Here is a 16,853-nt window from a genome sequence, read left to right as displayed (position 1 = left end):
TTCAAATGAAAACAGAGATTTGTATTAAGCTTTTCAGTATGTTATGAAAAATGCAGTAGATACGGAATTTAGATGTGATACAGACCTTGTATAGTCTTGGTAAATAAATTCTAATTGGATCTTCTCATCTTATTCCAGAGTCTCAACAGTTATATGAGTACCACTCATGGTTTCTGAAGTGTTTTGACATACTTAGCCCACAAGTGATAGTTTTTATTCTTCTTGTGGTTCATTGCTTTCCAAAATGGAGCTGTGTTTGTTACTAGGATATTTTTATCCAAAAATGGCGTGCTTCACTTCTGCAAGAATCAGGTCCTTCACACATATGCAAATATTTTGGACTGAAGGTCTGTGGTGATGAGTGAGGGACTGCTGTGCTCTCTGTCTTGCTTTTGGATAATTATGGTGGAGCAGGTACTGGTAGCTGAGTGAATGTCCTCGCTCTGCCTCCATCCTTTGATTAGTGACTTCTTGGGACTATTTTCAGTGTAACACCCAGGCTTGCAGAAGGTGTCTGTTTGTGGCAAAATGGAATGACCAGAGGACACCCACTGTGCTTCAGATGTGGTCTTGCATAATACTTGTTGCAGAAAAAATCCACATCCTTCATTCCACCCAGAAGCTTTACAAAATAACATCTGTGCATGCAATCACCTGCTCTAATTTGCTTCTGCTGTTGCAATTGGTACAAAGCACAAAGTCACAGTACAGACTCAGTGCAAAACAGAAATAATGGAGCCTTCTGTGCTGAATGAAAGAGCTGAATTTGGTCTTTCAGACTATGTTTCTTTTTAATGTGTTCATACCGACTTCGATGATACACTGTTAAAATGAGATCTATTAAAGCTGGCTGTCATGTCTCTCTGTCTTCCCTTTTTTATGCTTTTTTCCAAATCTCATCTTTACTTACTAAATATGCAGCTCAAACTAATTTTTTTTGGGAAAGAGTTTGGTTATTTTCAAAAATGAGACTTGAAAAACCACATTATTTTTTCTGTGCAGGCATCTTCCTTCCTTTCCCCGACCTGCTTTCCTGTGCTTAGTCTATGGTCTAGAAAGATGGTGATGGCATGATAGAGGAGATTTTGTGTTAATGATGTACCTTCTTTCCATGTTTAAAGTCTCCTGTAATTTAGTCTTTCCTTGGGGGATGGAGGAGAGATCACAATTCTGCCCATGTTCAGTGAAGGCTTCTATTTGACATTCAGTTATTCTGAAGGACTGACTCAGTGTTGAGCAGGAAGGTGGCTCAAGAAACTGCATGTTGGGAGTACTGAAAAAAGTAGCTAGGTCTGAGAAGGTGCCAGAACTGCAAGAAGCTCTCTGATGCTGTCATGTAACAGCATTTGTGGCTCCTGTGGAAGGAGTCAAATGTCAAGTGAAGGAGAAGTGGTGGGAGTCAAGGAGCCTGCTGTTGGCAGGGAGGTAAGAAGGGACTTCTTGTGGTACTGGGGAGAGACTGAGAGCCACTGGGAGAAATAGGGACAAGGTGAAAAAATGAGCTAACAGAAAACAGCAGCAGAGAACATTCAGGGAGAAGTGGGAACTGGCAACTAATCCGGTAGATGAAACAGAGGAAGAAGGGAGAGAATTTTATCTGCAAGGAAATGGTGTGCAGCAGGAAAGTAGGAACTGCCCAAATGAAAAACAAGATGAGGGGAAAGTTGGAAGCCGAGCTTGAGTCACAGAGACCAAAGCAGATGAAGATCAGATTGTCTATGATACACTGAAGATGAAACAGAGTGGTAAGTCAAGACGAGAGCTATGGGAGTTCTGACATTTGGTGGTAAAGAAATCAAAGTTTTAAGTTATAAATACTAGAAATAACTGAAATTTGAGGAGATGTAGCTGTGTGTGTGGTATGATAAAAGAGGTGCCCAAAGACAGGGATTGCACTCCTGTCATGGTGGTTCTGCCACTTCTCTGTTTTTCATTGCTAGTGCTTGTTGAGCTTTTCCAGAGGCCAGCTCAGCAGCAGAAGCCTGTTGGAGCAGCTAGGAACTTGAATCATCTCACAAAGAGGAAACTGCTGCAATTGGAGGCAGAGGAGAGTTAATGGGGGAGCAGTGTGACCTTCCTCATGTGGCAGCAGTGAGTTATTGAATCCCCTGACACATGAGAACTGCCCAGGTGAAGAGAAGCAGTTTGAGGGGAGGGATGTGCTGCAGAGGGGAGGCAGGGCTGAAGCAGTAACAGATTGGGAAGAAAAAGTCTGAGAGGGAGAAACTGGCAGAAGAGCAAGCCTGTTAGAAATGTTCCTTCTCAAAATGCCTAGAAGGTCCATGGTTTTTTCAGTCTTATTGCTGTCAGAAGAAAATGGTAAAAGCCAAAGGAAATGTAAAGATTTATATGGCAGTAGAACATTAACATCCATTAGTAAAGTAGAAGAGGTTTTTTCAGTAGGCTTAAAAGCTCTCTTCTGCTGATAGGTCTTGATATAATTTGAGCATCATAAAATTTCTCACTTATTTAAAGCCCTAGGCAATGTTACATATAGGAAATTAATGCTTTCTTGAAGCTGTAAAATAAAAAAATAAGAAACATAAATGCAGTCTTAATTTATTGCATTTGCAAATACACCCCATTGTCTTAATTTTTAGCCAGTGCCTCTGCTTTAGCTAGAATAAGGAATGAACAGTATTAAATAAAGATTTCATTAATACTTTCTCATCATAATTCTGTGTCTTACTGTGCCCTATTCAAATTCTGATCTGAGTAACCGGTAATTTCCATAAGCACTGTGAGTGATCTCCTGTAGGGAGATACTGTTGCATACATACTCTAAAATTTCACTGCATACAGAGAGCTGAAAGATGAGAATTAAAAAAAAAAAAATTATTCTAACCCCAAAAAAGTGAACAAATCACCCTCCCCAAAACCCACTTAGCTAGACTGATCTATAATTGTTAATTGGGCAGAATTAACATGGGCAGAATACAACAGCATGTCGTATTTTTTCTGTGTGCTACCAATCTGCAACTAAAAGCCCTGGAGTTGAGTGATTCTGCTGAAGAGTGTTGTGGAATGTGTCCTTTGTGACCATTTAGACACAAGGGGCCAAATCCAGCCAAGTGGACTCCAGAGGTGCAGTGTCCCATACAGGATATCCATTCTGTGGTATTTCTGAAATTTATCTGTACTAGGAGGAGATTTTGCTTATGTGTTCCACTGCTGAGAATTTATGCATTGGCTTCCTTTAGCAATTTTTGTATAAACTTTTATTTGGCCATAGCTCCCAAGCAAACAATGTACCAGCATCTGGATGCAGATAACCTGATCCAGCCTGTTCAGAGGGGAAATTGTTGTATACCAGTAAAGCATAATCATTATTTTTTTACCTTCTTTAATTTGCAGCAGCATAATTAAAAGATAGATTTGCTTTAGCTGTATTTATTTTATTTTCCCCCTTATTGCAACAGGCTAGGTGAGTTCTTATTTGCATCTATAAAATATGCTTGGGAAAGAAGAAAATGATTTTTGCCTTAAGGGCAGTGCTCACAACACTCTGAGCTTCCAGGCAAATCTATTTGATGTCCAAAAAAGTTAAAGTTAGGAAACTATTTTGTGGTAAATACTGCCAATCAGTATGCAAGCTGCCTATGAATTTTGCAAGAATTATTTCAACAGTTAAAATATTCAGATACTTAATTAATACGTTTTATATATCATAGAGTAGAAATGGCTAAAATGGCAGATCTCATGTTAATATGGCTCAGGAGTTAATGCACAAATTCTGCAAACACTGAGCTGAAGACCTGATGTTGTGTTACTCTGTCTTGGCAGAAGTTGGAACTCTCATTGTAGAAGGTATTGCTGTTTATGATTTCAGGGTAAAGCTCTAAACCAAGCGTTCTGAAACCCATTGCTTAAAATTGTGTGGGTTCTCTTTTTGTTTTCTTCTGCTGCAGGTGTGATGGACAGGTAGCAGAAGATTTCACTTTGCTATCTGGTATCAGAATGACCGAGTGCTTCCTGCCTCCCACGAGCAGCCCCAGTGAGCACCGGCGGGTAGAGCACAGCGGGGGACTCGCTCGTACTCCCAGCTCTGAAGAGATCAGCCCCACAAAATTCCCCGGCTTGTACCGCACCGGGGAGCCCTCGCCGCCTCACGACAGCTTGCATGAGCCTCCTGATATAGTGTCTGATGATGAAAAGGAGCATGGGAAGAAGAAAGGAAAATTTAAGAAAAAAGAAAAAAGAAGTGAGTAGACAACTTCTGTTTTTAATTCAATGCTTTCAAGTTCTCTTCCTTTTTTCTCTCTCAAAATTGCTGAATATTCCCAGTGGGTTCTTTTAAATGTGTTTCAGTGTGGAGGAAGTTAATTTAGTTTGCTACAAGCAGACTTTGTGGAGCACCTGTTTCTCTTACAAAAAAACTCCACACCTTAATTTTCTTTTGTTGTGCGATACAGGTGCCAAGCATGTGCCCAGAATTGCTAATAAATGCATTTATCCAAAAACTTTCATGATGCATTGGTAAATTCTGGCATGGAGTGGTTCTTCATGTTTTAAGTGGAGGTTTTCGAATGTGTTTCCAAATATATCCATTTTTAATCATAGCTGAGGTGCCAGCTAGAATAAAAGCGTATGTCTGATCTCAATTGTACACTTGTGCATTTGGAAGAAGCAGTTTCAACAACTGTAGCCCTTTTCCTATGTGTCTGCCTTCTTCTGTGTTTGCCTTATTCAGTGTACCATCCCACGTTTTTATGTGCACACTGCACCATTATTCGGGCAGTCATAAAATCTCTGTTGTTTTTTTTCTCTAGCTTCTCAGTTTAGTCTGATCATGCAGTTTCCTCCAGCAGTGCCAAAGTATTATTGCAGAGGTCAAAAATATGGAAACCAACAGTGAGATCTGAATTTTCCAGAACTCACTGAGCAAAGGTTAGAAGAAGGTAAAGCTTTGACTACAGAATCCTTTGTCAGTGTATCAGTATCCAGAGTGGAAATTTCTTAAGTGCTTACCCATCGTCCAAAACAACAGAACTATTACTTCCCACCTTTAGATTTGAGCAGAAAATTTTCAAAACATGAAATAGTTTTTATTCAAGAAAGTTTTTCTCCATATTCTGAAAGAACAAAGCACTTGTAAATACTAACTGAGCACTCTCAATACCAGAATGACACTTCCTGTCCAAGTCTCTGAAACCTAAATACCACAGCCCAAGTGCTAATACTTTGTAAGTGATATTTGTTTTAGCAAAATCTCAAAATGTCTGAATCTCTGATACAGTGTATCCTGCTACTTCTTACATGTGGAATTTGGAAGATCAGAAACAGTGAGACAGTGTTCTGTTAGAATTAATATGGGCACTATTTGTAATATGCATGCACATATTTAAATAATCACTCCTTAAGAATCTGCTGTCACTGCACTGCTTTTAATCAAACCAGTTTCCTGGAATGCAGGAATTGTTTCTACCACAGTTAAGAAGGGCTATGGCTATTTTAACTAACAACTGTTTGCCTAAGGAATACTGTAACTCAAAGATGCATCCTCAAGTTAAAACCAACAGTTGAAATTCTTACAGGTTTTTAGAAAAGTGATTTGTTAGTGATTTTCTGTAATGTAAACCATATTGACCTAGTACGGATTACTGGATTGGCATTGAAAATTTGGTATTGATTGGATAGGTCTAAATTCAGGCTATCAGTAGTTCCTTTTTTACTGTCCAGCTTTCTGTTAGAGCTCTGTATTGCACACCTCTAAATCTGGAACGGGTAGATGCCAACATTTTTCATCGTATGGATTTCTTTGTATGGAATTCAGGATGTCTCATGGTGATAGTGTAGCTGTAGTCTGTTGTTTAGGAGGAGAAATGCTACTTCAGCAAATCCACACGGGTCTGTGCACATTGGCACTGCAACTGGTTTTTTTCCACAAGAGATTGCAACACATTTTATAGTGGATTTTATAGCTGATGTAAAGTAATCTCTGTTACTTAAAAGAACCTTTAAAGGTATGAAAAAGTCCTCAAAGAACACAAAAATGCAAAATATGGGAGGAACAAAATAATATCTTATATCAAAATAATATAATGTAAAGGGCATTCAGCATTTCTTGGCCCTAATATATGTCTGTCATATAATTGCCAGTCAGATAGAAGAGTAATTTACATACCACGCTTTCAGTACATCTCATACACTCAAAAAATAATCAATATTGTAAATATACCCTCAACATAGACTTTACCTGTCTAAATTGCAAGTGTACTGTACAGTTGCTTATCATGGTAGATTTTAAGATTTTTCCTTCCAGATTTGGCCTTTGTTATTCCTCCCATCCTTTTGATTCTTCATTTTATTTCACCTTTTCAATTTTGTTGTATGTCTTCAGATTGTTTCTTTTCATTTTTTCTGGCTACCTGCTTTGGTTTTGAGTAGTGCACAACCTGCCATGATGATGCTGTTTGGGATATAAACAAATATAACTGAACGTGTCAGTGAAAAAAAGACAAGTGAACATTACATTATGACAGAATGAGTGTTTATTGAACTTGCAATATTAGTGAATTAATGACAAAGTCATTCCAACACCTGAAACTCTATCTAAGTTTAATCCCACAAAATCTTGAGCTATTTTGATGATACTCTAAATGTAAACTTCAGAAGTGCTTGAAGAGCAGCAGGGAAGGTTAAATGCCCCAAAGTTACTCAGTTTGGTTTTTCAGCTAAATAATTTCTGCAAGAGTAATGTATTCTTAGTTTCATTATTATCACCTATATAAAAAAGCATTTTTGTGTGCTAGCAAAATATCCTTTTCCATACTTTTGTATATAGATATAGTTATTTAATTATTTGATTTTTTTCATGTTAGTGTCAGTAACCTAATGATACACAGCAATTATTCTGGGAGAAAAGTGCTAAAAATGTTTTGGAGGTAATAGAAAATTCAATTTAATATTGTTTTTTGTGTGGAATATTGGCTACTGGAAAAATGTTTCAGCCACTAATTTTTATTCTCCCCTCTCTTTTGATAGACTGGGTGTTGGTTGCCTGTAGATTGAGTTAGATTAGGAAACTTACTAAGGATTAAAAGGAATTTTCTTTTTACTGGCATAGTTTTAAATCACATCTGTTCCCTGACTCAAACAGAACTTGTCCTGTGACAGCAGGAGAGCAAAAATGGATCTGTGTTAAGCAGTAATGGATTATGTGAAACAGCAACCACTGTAATTGATTTTTGAAAATGTTTAACCACCTGTCACTAATCACATGTTGATAAAGCCATAAAATATGCAGCTTCTTGCAGAAGAAAAATGTTATGGTAAAATACCTCTGAAGAAGCTCTTCTTCCCATTAGAATTTCTGTAGATAAAGAGTCTGTATGGAGTAGATCTTACTCTGCTTATTCATTTTACTTCTGAAGATTGATGCTGATGGGCAGAATGGGTTCAATATACAGCTAGGATTTTTTTTTCGTTTACAAGAATTGGGGTTTTCTTTGTACAATTCCAAGAAAATGGAGAATTATTAGAATTGTACTAAACTATCACATGAAAGGTTAGTAGGATCATCGATATGAACTCTTCTGAAAATTTCAGGGAATATTTTTGAAAGGCAGATCCTTGATGTGTTGGACAGGGCTCCTCTGTGTTCCTTTGGAATGTAGATGAAGACTGAAACCAAACCACTGCTATTGCAAACAAAACATTTTTACTGTCCAGTGTGTGGAGAAGCTCTGAATACAGTTTTCAGATCTACAGACTAAAAGGTTATTAGAATTTTCTACACCTGATAAAGATTAGAGGCTCTTAATATCAGGATTTATCTTTGGGATAAATAGGGTGTATTGCTGCATCCTGTTCTACTGACATATCACTGTATATTTCTGTGTACCACTGTGTGTTTATCTAGCAAAGCACCATTTGCAGATAGTTTAAAGGTCTGCCTTTCAATGCCAGTGATTATTTTAAATCAAAATAAAGTAAGACAAATTTCTTATTTCAGCTTCATTTGCTCTGCTGGCATGGTGCTGCAGAGTAATTTGCATGCAGAATTTGTTTGAGAGTCCTGTGCTGACATCAGTGAATCAAGTGAATATTAGAGACAAACTGATCTAATTGAAAGTTGGATAGTGAGTGTTGGTAGTGTCTGTAAGGTAGAAGTTTCTGTTGACAATAAAAATGCATCTTGTGGGCAAGGAGATGAAGTAGAAGCCATCTATTCAAGCTCATTGTGCATTTGTGTGTTTTAGTTTTACTTAGAAATGCTGTAGTTAGAAGTGCTGTACAATCTGATGACAGTCCCTCTGACAAACTGACATTAGGTAACTCATGCTTGCACTGCACTTCAGTCATATTTGACCTACTAATGCTTTCATATGTAAAAGCCATCCATGTTTTCTTTCAATTAATTAATTACAGATGCTGCAGATTTCCCTGGGGAGCCAAATCAGCTGTAGAGTTGTAATTTACTTTAAAAAACCCATCAGAGACCCAATGGACAAAATGTCTCTTGCAGTAGGTTTGATAAGTGGTAGTTCTGAGTAATGCCACCCTTGGAGTTAACAATAAATACTACAGCATGACTTTAGTGCTTTGTTATGAGAACACAGAAGTATTCCCAAGTATGCAGACTGATAGAGACACTGGACTTGCTGCATAACAAAGATTATAAGCCTGTAAACTAGATTTTTCCAGAGTAACACTGGAATATTGTTAGTAGCATTATTATTAGTATTATTAAAGGGTTTTTTATAATTCTCAGTAAGATAAGGGAACTTCAAGCATTACATTACATGTAATGTAACTTGAAGCATTGCATTTAAAATAACTGCAATGAAGGCATGCTCATGGAAGGAAGGTCTAACAAAAGGAGCTGGCAGATTATGCTGTGTCATTATGCTGGTGAAATTGGAGTATTTATTACATTAGTACTGTTCTCATTTAGATGGAGGAAAATATCAGTGGCATAGAACAGAGTGGTGGGAAAATGGGGACTATTAGTACTGGAAGTCTTGAGGAAACAGTAGACAGAAATACCAGTTTACTATACCCTGGGTAATACTCTTTCCATATTTAAAACTACCTGATTTTTCAAGCACTTTTGGTAATTTTTAACTTTAGTTGTTTATATTTCAATATATTGTATCACTGGTGAAAGGATACAGCAATTTTATAACCAAAAGTATAGTAAAGAAAATCAGGCTATTCTTGAGAGACATGCAAATCCTCTCTTGGGATATTCTGTGTGAATCTGTATTAGTTTATGTTTCTAAACTTTGTTGACTTGTGTTACTGAGACAAAGTTTAGAAGGCTGGGTTTGTATTTAACTTGCACCTTCATGTCTTCTCATGAATTCAAGAAATACCAGTTTCAGTAATGTTCTCTTGCTGTGTTACATTACCACAGACCTAGGAAGGCACTGGGGCTTGTGTTGCAGAGTACAATGTTGGGATGTGTGAGCAGTGCTCTGCTGGTGGCACCAACCTCCCAGGCTGTGTTCCAGTGCTGGCACTTGCTGGTGTGCCTGTGGGAACCCCACGCTGTGTGACTGGGAGCTGTCACAGCTACCCAGGAGGAAACATCGAGGGCAGATTGTCCTGGGCTCTCTCTGGGGGACACCTGGCTCTCTGTTTGGAAATTACATCTCTGAAGTTTATCTGGAACCTTGGTGCCAGCCCCATCTCATTCTCATAAAAGACAGTGAAAATGGGTGTTCCTACTTTGTCCTGTAGCTGGTGGATCCACAGTTGCTTCGGTACCAGAGTGAGATTTGAATCCTTGCCCATGTGTGGATTTAGTTTACAAAAACCAGTAAGTGACATAGTCAGTAAGGAGGGAGGAGAAGACCTGGCTGCTGGTTGGCCTTCAATTAATGTTTGCATTTTTATTTTAAATTCCCCTTTGACAGGAACAGTTCTACAGTCTTTTTCAGTCTTCTAGGAAAGTGTGTGTTTGGTAGTCCTAGGGAGGAGTATCAGCTGCAGAGACTGAGCTGATTGAACAATTGCAATTATCTTATGGTAGTTCCATGCTTCAATACATTTCTTATATTTGTTTGACTATTACAAGCTATCTTCTACAGAGCAGTCAATGAGGCTTCAAAATAGAGACAGTTCTTTTATATGCTGAAAAAATGCTGAGAGACTCTGCAGTCTGGTATAGTTCAGAATTAGAAGGAGGACAGACTAAATGCCCCCTGGTTCTTCTGCAGATATTCCACTTGGAAAAAAATTCAGCTGTAGTCTTGTGCATGATACGCTCAGATATTATCAAGAGGGTAATTTTCCTCTGGCCAAAAGTGTTCAGGCAGCAGGAGCACTTGGCTGTCAGTGCTGCCTCACGTGAGCAGAGGCTCTGCCTGTGGGTAGTGGAAGAGCCACAAAGGGCTCCTAATGGGGGCTTGCTGCCCACTGCCTTGGGGACCTGGCTGGTGCAGATGGCATGTCCAATGTCACCTTTGTTGACCAGGTTTCAGGCTTACTTTTCTTATATGGGGTACTGGGTATGTAAAATTAGAATTAGTGGACTTGAAAGTTGTGTTGCATTGCATGTTGCTGGGTTTGTTTGTGGGTTGGTTTTTTTTGTTGCTATGTTTGTTGAGGTTTTTTTGTAATCCACCTTTAAAGACTCCTGTGTTCTTGCCTGAAGGTGAGGCAGGGCCAGCTGCAGAGGCGTAGCAACTTAAAAGCACCTGGTGCATGTTTTAGACTGCACTTGGATGTTTGCTGCTGGAGTGGTGTGCTCAGCCCAGGGACTTGTTTGAATCTCTCCCATGTTCTTTTTAAGGCAAATCTGCACTTTCATGGGCAGGTATTGTTCTAGTGTTAGTGGAATTGTGTTATTCATCTAGTAAAAAGTAAGTGCTAGTGTTTTTTTGGTTTATGTTTGGGGTGGGGTTTTTTGTATTTTATTTGAGGCTGAAACTTTATTAACTTCATACTTGTCTTTAAATTCATAATATTTTGGAAAAGGATTGGGACTTTAAGTGGCTGGAGTTTAGTTTGTTGTTAATTGAAATTTGTTAGACTTCTGTGTATGCAGTAGATGATCCTTAACAGCAACTCTTATACTGTTGATTGCAGGAACATAGAGAAGTTGCCAGACAGTTGTTTTTATTTTGCATTTCCTTGACTATTAGATGGGAATCTAGCCCATAAGATGGACATAGCCATTATGAGTAAGTATATAAAGTATTCATTGTTTAGATCGTCCAGGAGCTCTGTGGCTTATCTTTGATGTAATTATACAATTTGATTTAATCCTTATCCACTCAAGTGTGTAACTAAAGAAAACCTCCCGAGGAGTCAGACGGGCACTGTTTTTAAATTCATGTTGCTTCTTCCCTCTCCTCCTTACGTGCAACTTCTTGTTGTTGCTGTCTGGAAAGTAAACAGACTGACAGCTGTCCCCTTCCCTTGTCCTGCTTTCCCAACAGCGGAAGGCTACGCCGCGTTTCAAGAGGACAGTTCCGGTGATGAAGCTGAAAGTCCTTCCAAGTTGAAGCGCTCCAAGGGAATACACGTCTTCAAGAAACCCAGCTTTTCCAAAAAGAAGGAGAAGGATTTTAAAATAAAAGAGAAACCCAAAGATGAAAAACACAAGGAAGAAAAACATAAGGAAGACAAACACAAAGAGAAAAAGTCAAAAGACTTAACTGCAGCAGATGTTGTAAAACAGTGGAAAGAGAAGAAGAAAAAGAAAAAGCCAATTCAAGAGACAGAGATACCTCAAGTGGATGTTCCAAGTCACAGACCCGTGTTTGGCATTCCTTTGTCTGACGCAGTAGACAGGACCATGATGTACGATGGCATCCGCCTGCCAGCAGTTTTCCGTGAATGTATAGATTACGTAGAGAAGTATGGCATGAAATGTGAAGGCATCTACAGAGTTTCAGGTACTCTGGGCACACTGACATGCAGGTTTCTAAGGTCTTCACTTGTGAATTTCTTATTATTTTATCACTTCCAACATCTAGGTACACTGTTCATAGTTCCATTAATTATCCAGAAGGTAATCAGCTAGCCGAAGTTAAGCAAACTTGTAGGTCTGAAGTACCAGAAAAAATTGGTAATGTGGTGGTACTGCTTAATGGCAGTAAAAACACACCTATTTTGGCCTTTTGTCATGGGATGATAGCAATGAATAAAATGTGTTAGTATGTTGTATTTTTTCTTCTGCTTTAGAAATATAATGGTAGCTGATAGCAAAAGCAAAGATGAGCTATAACCATTTCATTGCTTATGCTTCCCACTAAGTTGCTTTATCCAGTTACTCCCATTGAATTTTTTTTTCTTGAAAACTTCTTTTCTTTCAGCAAATTTGCTAATAAGGAGAAAATGCAAGTTTCACTAAGGTTAGCAACAGCAGCTAATTAACTGTGGTAGTTGTGTAACACCAGCTTACATAAGTGAAACCTCAGTTTAAGTCATGTTAGACAAAACAGTCCCTTTATTTGTGAGCTGCACCAGAAATAGAAATGCAACTCCTGTAAGTACTTCTGTGGCTACATTGGAGGGGACAAGAACAAGCAAGAAAAGGAATTTCAGGAAAAGCATTTTGAATCAAGTTACCCTTTGCTGTAAACCAGTAATGAAATTATTTTAAAGGCTTCATTAGCTGTCTTCTTGCTGTCCATCTGCTTGGTGTTTGGCGGGCATGCAGAAATACTGCAGCTACTAAGCAGTAGTTGCTTAGTCCTGCCTAGTGACACATTTTGGTTCCTTGGTTTTTTACTCACAATGTGTTGGGAGTTTTCACAGGTGTGTTTTCCTTAATTTCTGCTGTGTCCTTTGTACATGTTCTCCTGTGCAACAGCTCCCTCTTGTGCGTGTAGGATTGTTTAATTTGAGAGCTCAGAGAGAGCATTGCCGTGCCTTAGTGGCCTGCAGCTGTTGTGGTGGCTCATTTTGGCCATGAAACTGAGCATGTTTTCCTGGCATTTTCCAGGAGCTGAATGTGCCCAGTTGTGCTCATTGAGTATGAGCCAAGCCAGGGCTGTGCACCAAACTGTTGTAACCCGAGTGGGTGTTTCAGCTGCAAGAATGAAATTTCCCCAAGCTTAGGAAGATTGAAATGTCACTGAGTTTATACAAACACCTTGTAGAAAATCTTGGCTGGGTTGAATAATTGTGAACACACTTTTAATCATGTGATGTCTCAAATCAAGGATCCTGTGCGAGATTCCTCTGCTGAGGAGGGCCAGCTGGAAATCTGGAAACTGAAAAGTGTGGGGTTTGTTTTGACAAAGGAAAGCTGTTATAGGCAGAGCTCATTGCACAGCATCTGAACTAAAAACATATTTGCTGCCTGGGTTAGGGATGGGTAATTGAACAGCCAGAAAGAAGCTTAATGCAAACACACAATTGATTTCGAGTTCCCCAGACTTTCCTCACCCTATTTTATGTTCCTTGATGAAAAGGAATGCTGGCACCAGTTCTGATTCAGAGCTCTGTCAGTGCTTTGGTTTTGCTTCATAGGAGTAGTCAGTGCTTTTAGAACCAGTGACCATGTAATTTTGAGTCACGATTTTCACTTTGTTACATGTGCATAACTTTTAAAAGTTGCTTCTCAATTATCTGAAATTGTAAGGAGAGGTGAAATAAAGGCATCTCCAAAAACAAAAGTTTAAATATAACTGTTAGACATTTACAGTAAAATTTTCTCTTAATTCTTGATCTAACTATTTTAAGGAATAAAATCAAAAGTTGACGAGCTGAAGGCAGCCTATGATCGCGAGGAATCTCCAAACCTGGAGGAATATGAGCCCAACACAGTCGCCAGCTTGCTCAAACAGTACCTGCGGGAACTGCCCGAAAATCTGCTTACCAAAGAGCTCATGCCCCGCTTTGAGGATGCTTGTGGAAAGAGCACAGAAGCTGAGAAAGTTCAGGAGTGCCAGAAGCTGCTCAAAGAGCTGCCAGAGTGTAACCATCTCCTGATTTCGTGGCTGATTGTGCATATGGACCATGTTATTGCAAAAGAACTAGAGACAAAAATGAACATCCAGAATATTTCTATAGTGCTCAGCCCTACTGTTCAGGTATGTGCTCCACACTGCAAGGCTTAGAGAGGAACTGCAGCCCAAGAAAGATTTCTTTGTAGGAATTCTTTTGCAGGTGGGAATTGGGTATTGTCTGATACAGTTTAGCTAATTTACAGCTCCTCTTTATGCTTCAGGAACCCAAAATGCTGGGAAAAGGGGAACAAAAGTCTTTCTGCATGTGGGCTTTCATACTGTGGCTCTGATATTTGGGTTATTATCAGAGTATTACAAAGACTGCTGTCTTTCAATTATGTTATGAGGAGAAGTCATTTAATGTTGATTTGGTTCAATAATTCAGCTACACAATTTCTGTGGGGTTTTGATTCAGTGATAGTTTAGTTAAGATATTGTTGCTTAATTTTAATATCAAGCTAATGAACCCTGTCCTGCACATAGATCTTCCTGGTGCAGTAGTGACTTAAGTGAAATGGCTTTGTTGTCTGCAGCCAAATGGCTGGGGATTAACAACTGACTTGGTTTTCCAGTAAGATTTTGTGGTTTCTGGATTGCTTGATTCCTTAATGGACATCTTGGAAATATTTAATTAAATACAGCTCAGAATTAATCCTGTGCATGATGAAAACATGGCATTACTGGGTGTGGATCTTCTAGAGCAAACCCCACAAGTTAGAAAAGCCTGACTTTATAATTAGAGTCCAGGTAGAGGCCCAGTAGCAGAAGGGCCAGCTGTTATTCCTGGCTTTTTTGCTGTGCCAGACACCTCTCTAGCTAGGAAAAGAAGTAACAATGAGGGTAAAACAATGCAGGCCCAATCATGTTTTGTTGGTAACTAGATCTTAGCAATTGAAGTGCAGGTAATGACACAACTCTAACATTTGTTTCAGGATAATTTTTTAAATGTCAGTGGAAGATAAAGTATCAAAATAAATATACTTGCTTCTGTCTAAGGTTAAAACAAGGAATATAGTGAAAGATACTTTCATACTACCTTTTTCTACTATATTAAGTCATCTGAGAGAGAAGCTGTAGAGAATACTTAAAGGTTGGGGGAAGAGAGAGAAGGTGTAGCCAGCCATCAGGTATAACACAGTAGGCTTGATGTTCCCTCTTACTATCTATCTTTATGTGAGCACAAAGAGATTGAATGCATTTCTATGTCTATCATGATGGAAATAATTCTGGTAGGTTAAGAGATGTGAAGATGCTGAGTTTAGCATGAAAGTGTCTCAGATGCACAGGTAAGAGAAACAGTGAAGTGATCCCTTGAGGCTAACACTGCATTGTTGAAAGTAAAGATAGTTTTAAATCCAGATTTAATCTCAAGAGAGACTGACATGACTATGGCTCACAGTAAGGTTTACTGAAGGCTGCTGTTTCTGGAGGACACTGTGCTTTGTAGATAAAGATGATGTGAATAAATCATCTTAACCAATATGCTGTCCTTTTCAGATCAGCAACCGTGTCCTGTACGTGTTTTTTACACATGTTCAAGAGTTCTTTGGAAATGTGACCCTCAAGCAGGTGACAAAACCTCTTCGCTGGTCAAATATGGCAACAATGCCAGCACTTCCAGAAACACAAGAGAGCATCAAAGAAGAAATCAGGCGACAGGTTGGCAATTACTTGAGTGTTTTTCTGTTTATCTTTGCCCTGGATTTCATACATTCAGCAGAAAATTCTCCTAAGTTTGTTACACGTGCTTTAAGTCCATCACAATTATCCTATTGATGAGACCACTGGGAAGAGCTTGATGCTTTCCTTTCCTTTTTCATGTGTGGAAAGTTGTTGTGGTCTGTGATGCTCATAGCTGTGTCACCCATGGAGTGCTTTGCTGTGTACTTTGGCTGTGGGAGGAGGGCCAGGAGAGCCCATTAGGGAGGGTGGTTTCTTTAGTACTGCTCTTCAGCTGGCTCTGGATCCATGCTGGGTTTGTGTTAACACTTGTTCATGGACATGTCAAGGTTTGAAACCAGAACTCCCAGCCCATTGCCACAAAGCAAGAAAGATCTTCCTTCTCAATCTGCCCTGGTACAATATATTTAAAGATGATTTCTTTGGCAATCTTTCTAGGAGTTCCTTCTGAACTGTTTACACAGAGACTTGCAGGCAGGGATAAAAGACTTATCCAAAGAAGAGAGACTCTGGGAGGTGCAGAGAATCTTAACAGCCCTTAAAAGGAAACTAAGAGAAGCTAAGAGACAGGTGGGTAACTTTCCTCTTTATTGGCCAGACAGCTAAAGCATGGATCCTAATCCATAACAGTGCAGAGACACCTAGGCAAATCAAAACACCTTTCAATCTTCTTTGCTGCAGATTTTCTCTTTTTAACTTTACATGCTTGATGAGCAATTGTGTTTTCTGCTTAGCTGGCTCTCATAGGGACAGGGAGATCTTCACAGCTGTTCACAAAAAATGTCTGTGTGATGAAAACCTTAGTGTTTCCTAGGGAACATGCTCATTGCATTGAGTCCTAGAGTACCAAGAGGAATTACTGGAGGACTTGACGTTAACAAATCTGAGAAGTATTTTTTAAACTATTTTATGTCCAACAGATGGGACAGACCATGCTCAAAATTTGGAAGACAACTGTGATGGTGGTTCTAAATTTGGAAAATAATGCATTCAAAAAAATATTTTTTAGAGTAAATACACTGACCAGGGAAGCTGTCCCTTTAAATGTTGTTTTCTTTCTCTGGCAGGAGTGTGAAACAAAGATTGCACAAGAAATTGCTAGCCTTTCAAAGGAGGATGTCTCCAAAGAAGAAATGAATGAGAATGAAGAAGTTATAAATATTCTGCTTGCACAGGTAGCTGGCAGGCACTTACTTGTTTGCCTGGTAATGGTATTTTATATTTCAGATCTATTAAACACTTCTTTGTCCCTTCTGATGCAGAGGG

At 39.0% G+C, this 16,853-nt stretch overlaps 1 protein-coding gene across 2 annotated transcripts in view; it reads left to right on the top strand.

Moving 5' to 3' along the window:
* Window positions 1-16,853, top strand: part of RALBP1 (ralA binding protein 1) — a 33,915-nt gene that overhangs the window by 13,677 nt on the left and 3,385 nt on the right. For both annotated transcript variants that reach the window (XM_064705854.1, XM_064705853.1), the window contains exons 2-7: window positions 3,909-4,201; window positions 11,388-11,846; window positions 13,642-13,991; window positions 15,405-15,566; window positions 16,026-16,157; window positions 16,655-16,762. In XM_064705854.1, coding sequence (XP_064561924.1) covers window positions 3,958-4,201; window positions 11,388-11,846; window positions 13,642-13,991; window positions 15,405-15,566; window positions 16,026-16,157; window positions 16,655-16,762 — 1,455 coding nt within the window. In that variant the 5' untranslated portion in view covers window positions 3,909-3,957. The remainder of the gene's footprint in view (window positions 1-3,908; window positions 4,202-11,387; window positions 11,847-13,641; window positions 13,992-15,404; window positions 15,567-16,025; window positions 16,158-16,654; window positions 16,763-16,853) is intronic.

This window comes from Zonotrichia leucophrys, chromosome 2 (genome assembly GCF_028769735.1).
Source record: "Zonotrichia leucophrys gambelii isolate GWCS_2022_RI chromosome 2, RI_Zleu_2.0, whole genome shotgun sequence".
NCBI classification, from domain to species: Eukaryota; Metazoa; Chordata; class Aves; order Passeriformes; family Passerellidae; genus Zonotrichia; species Zonotrichia leucophrys.
The sequence above is the reverse complement of the archived record's forward strand: the minus strand, read 5'-3'. Positions and strand labels throughout refer to the sequence as shown.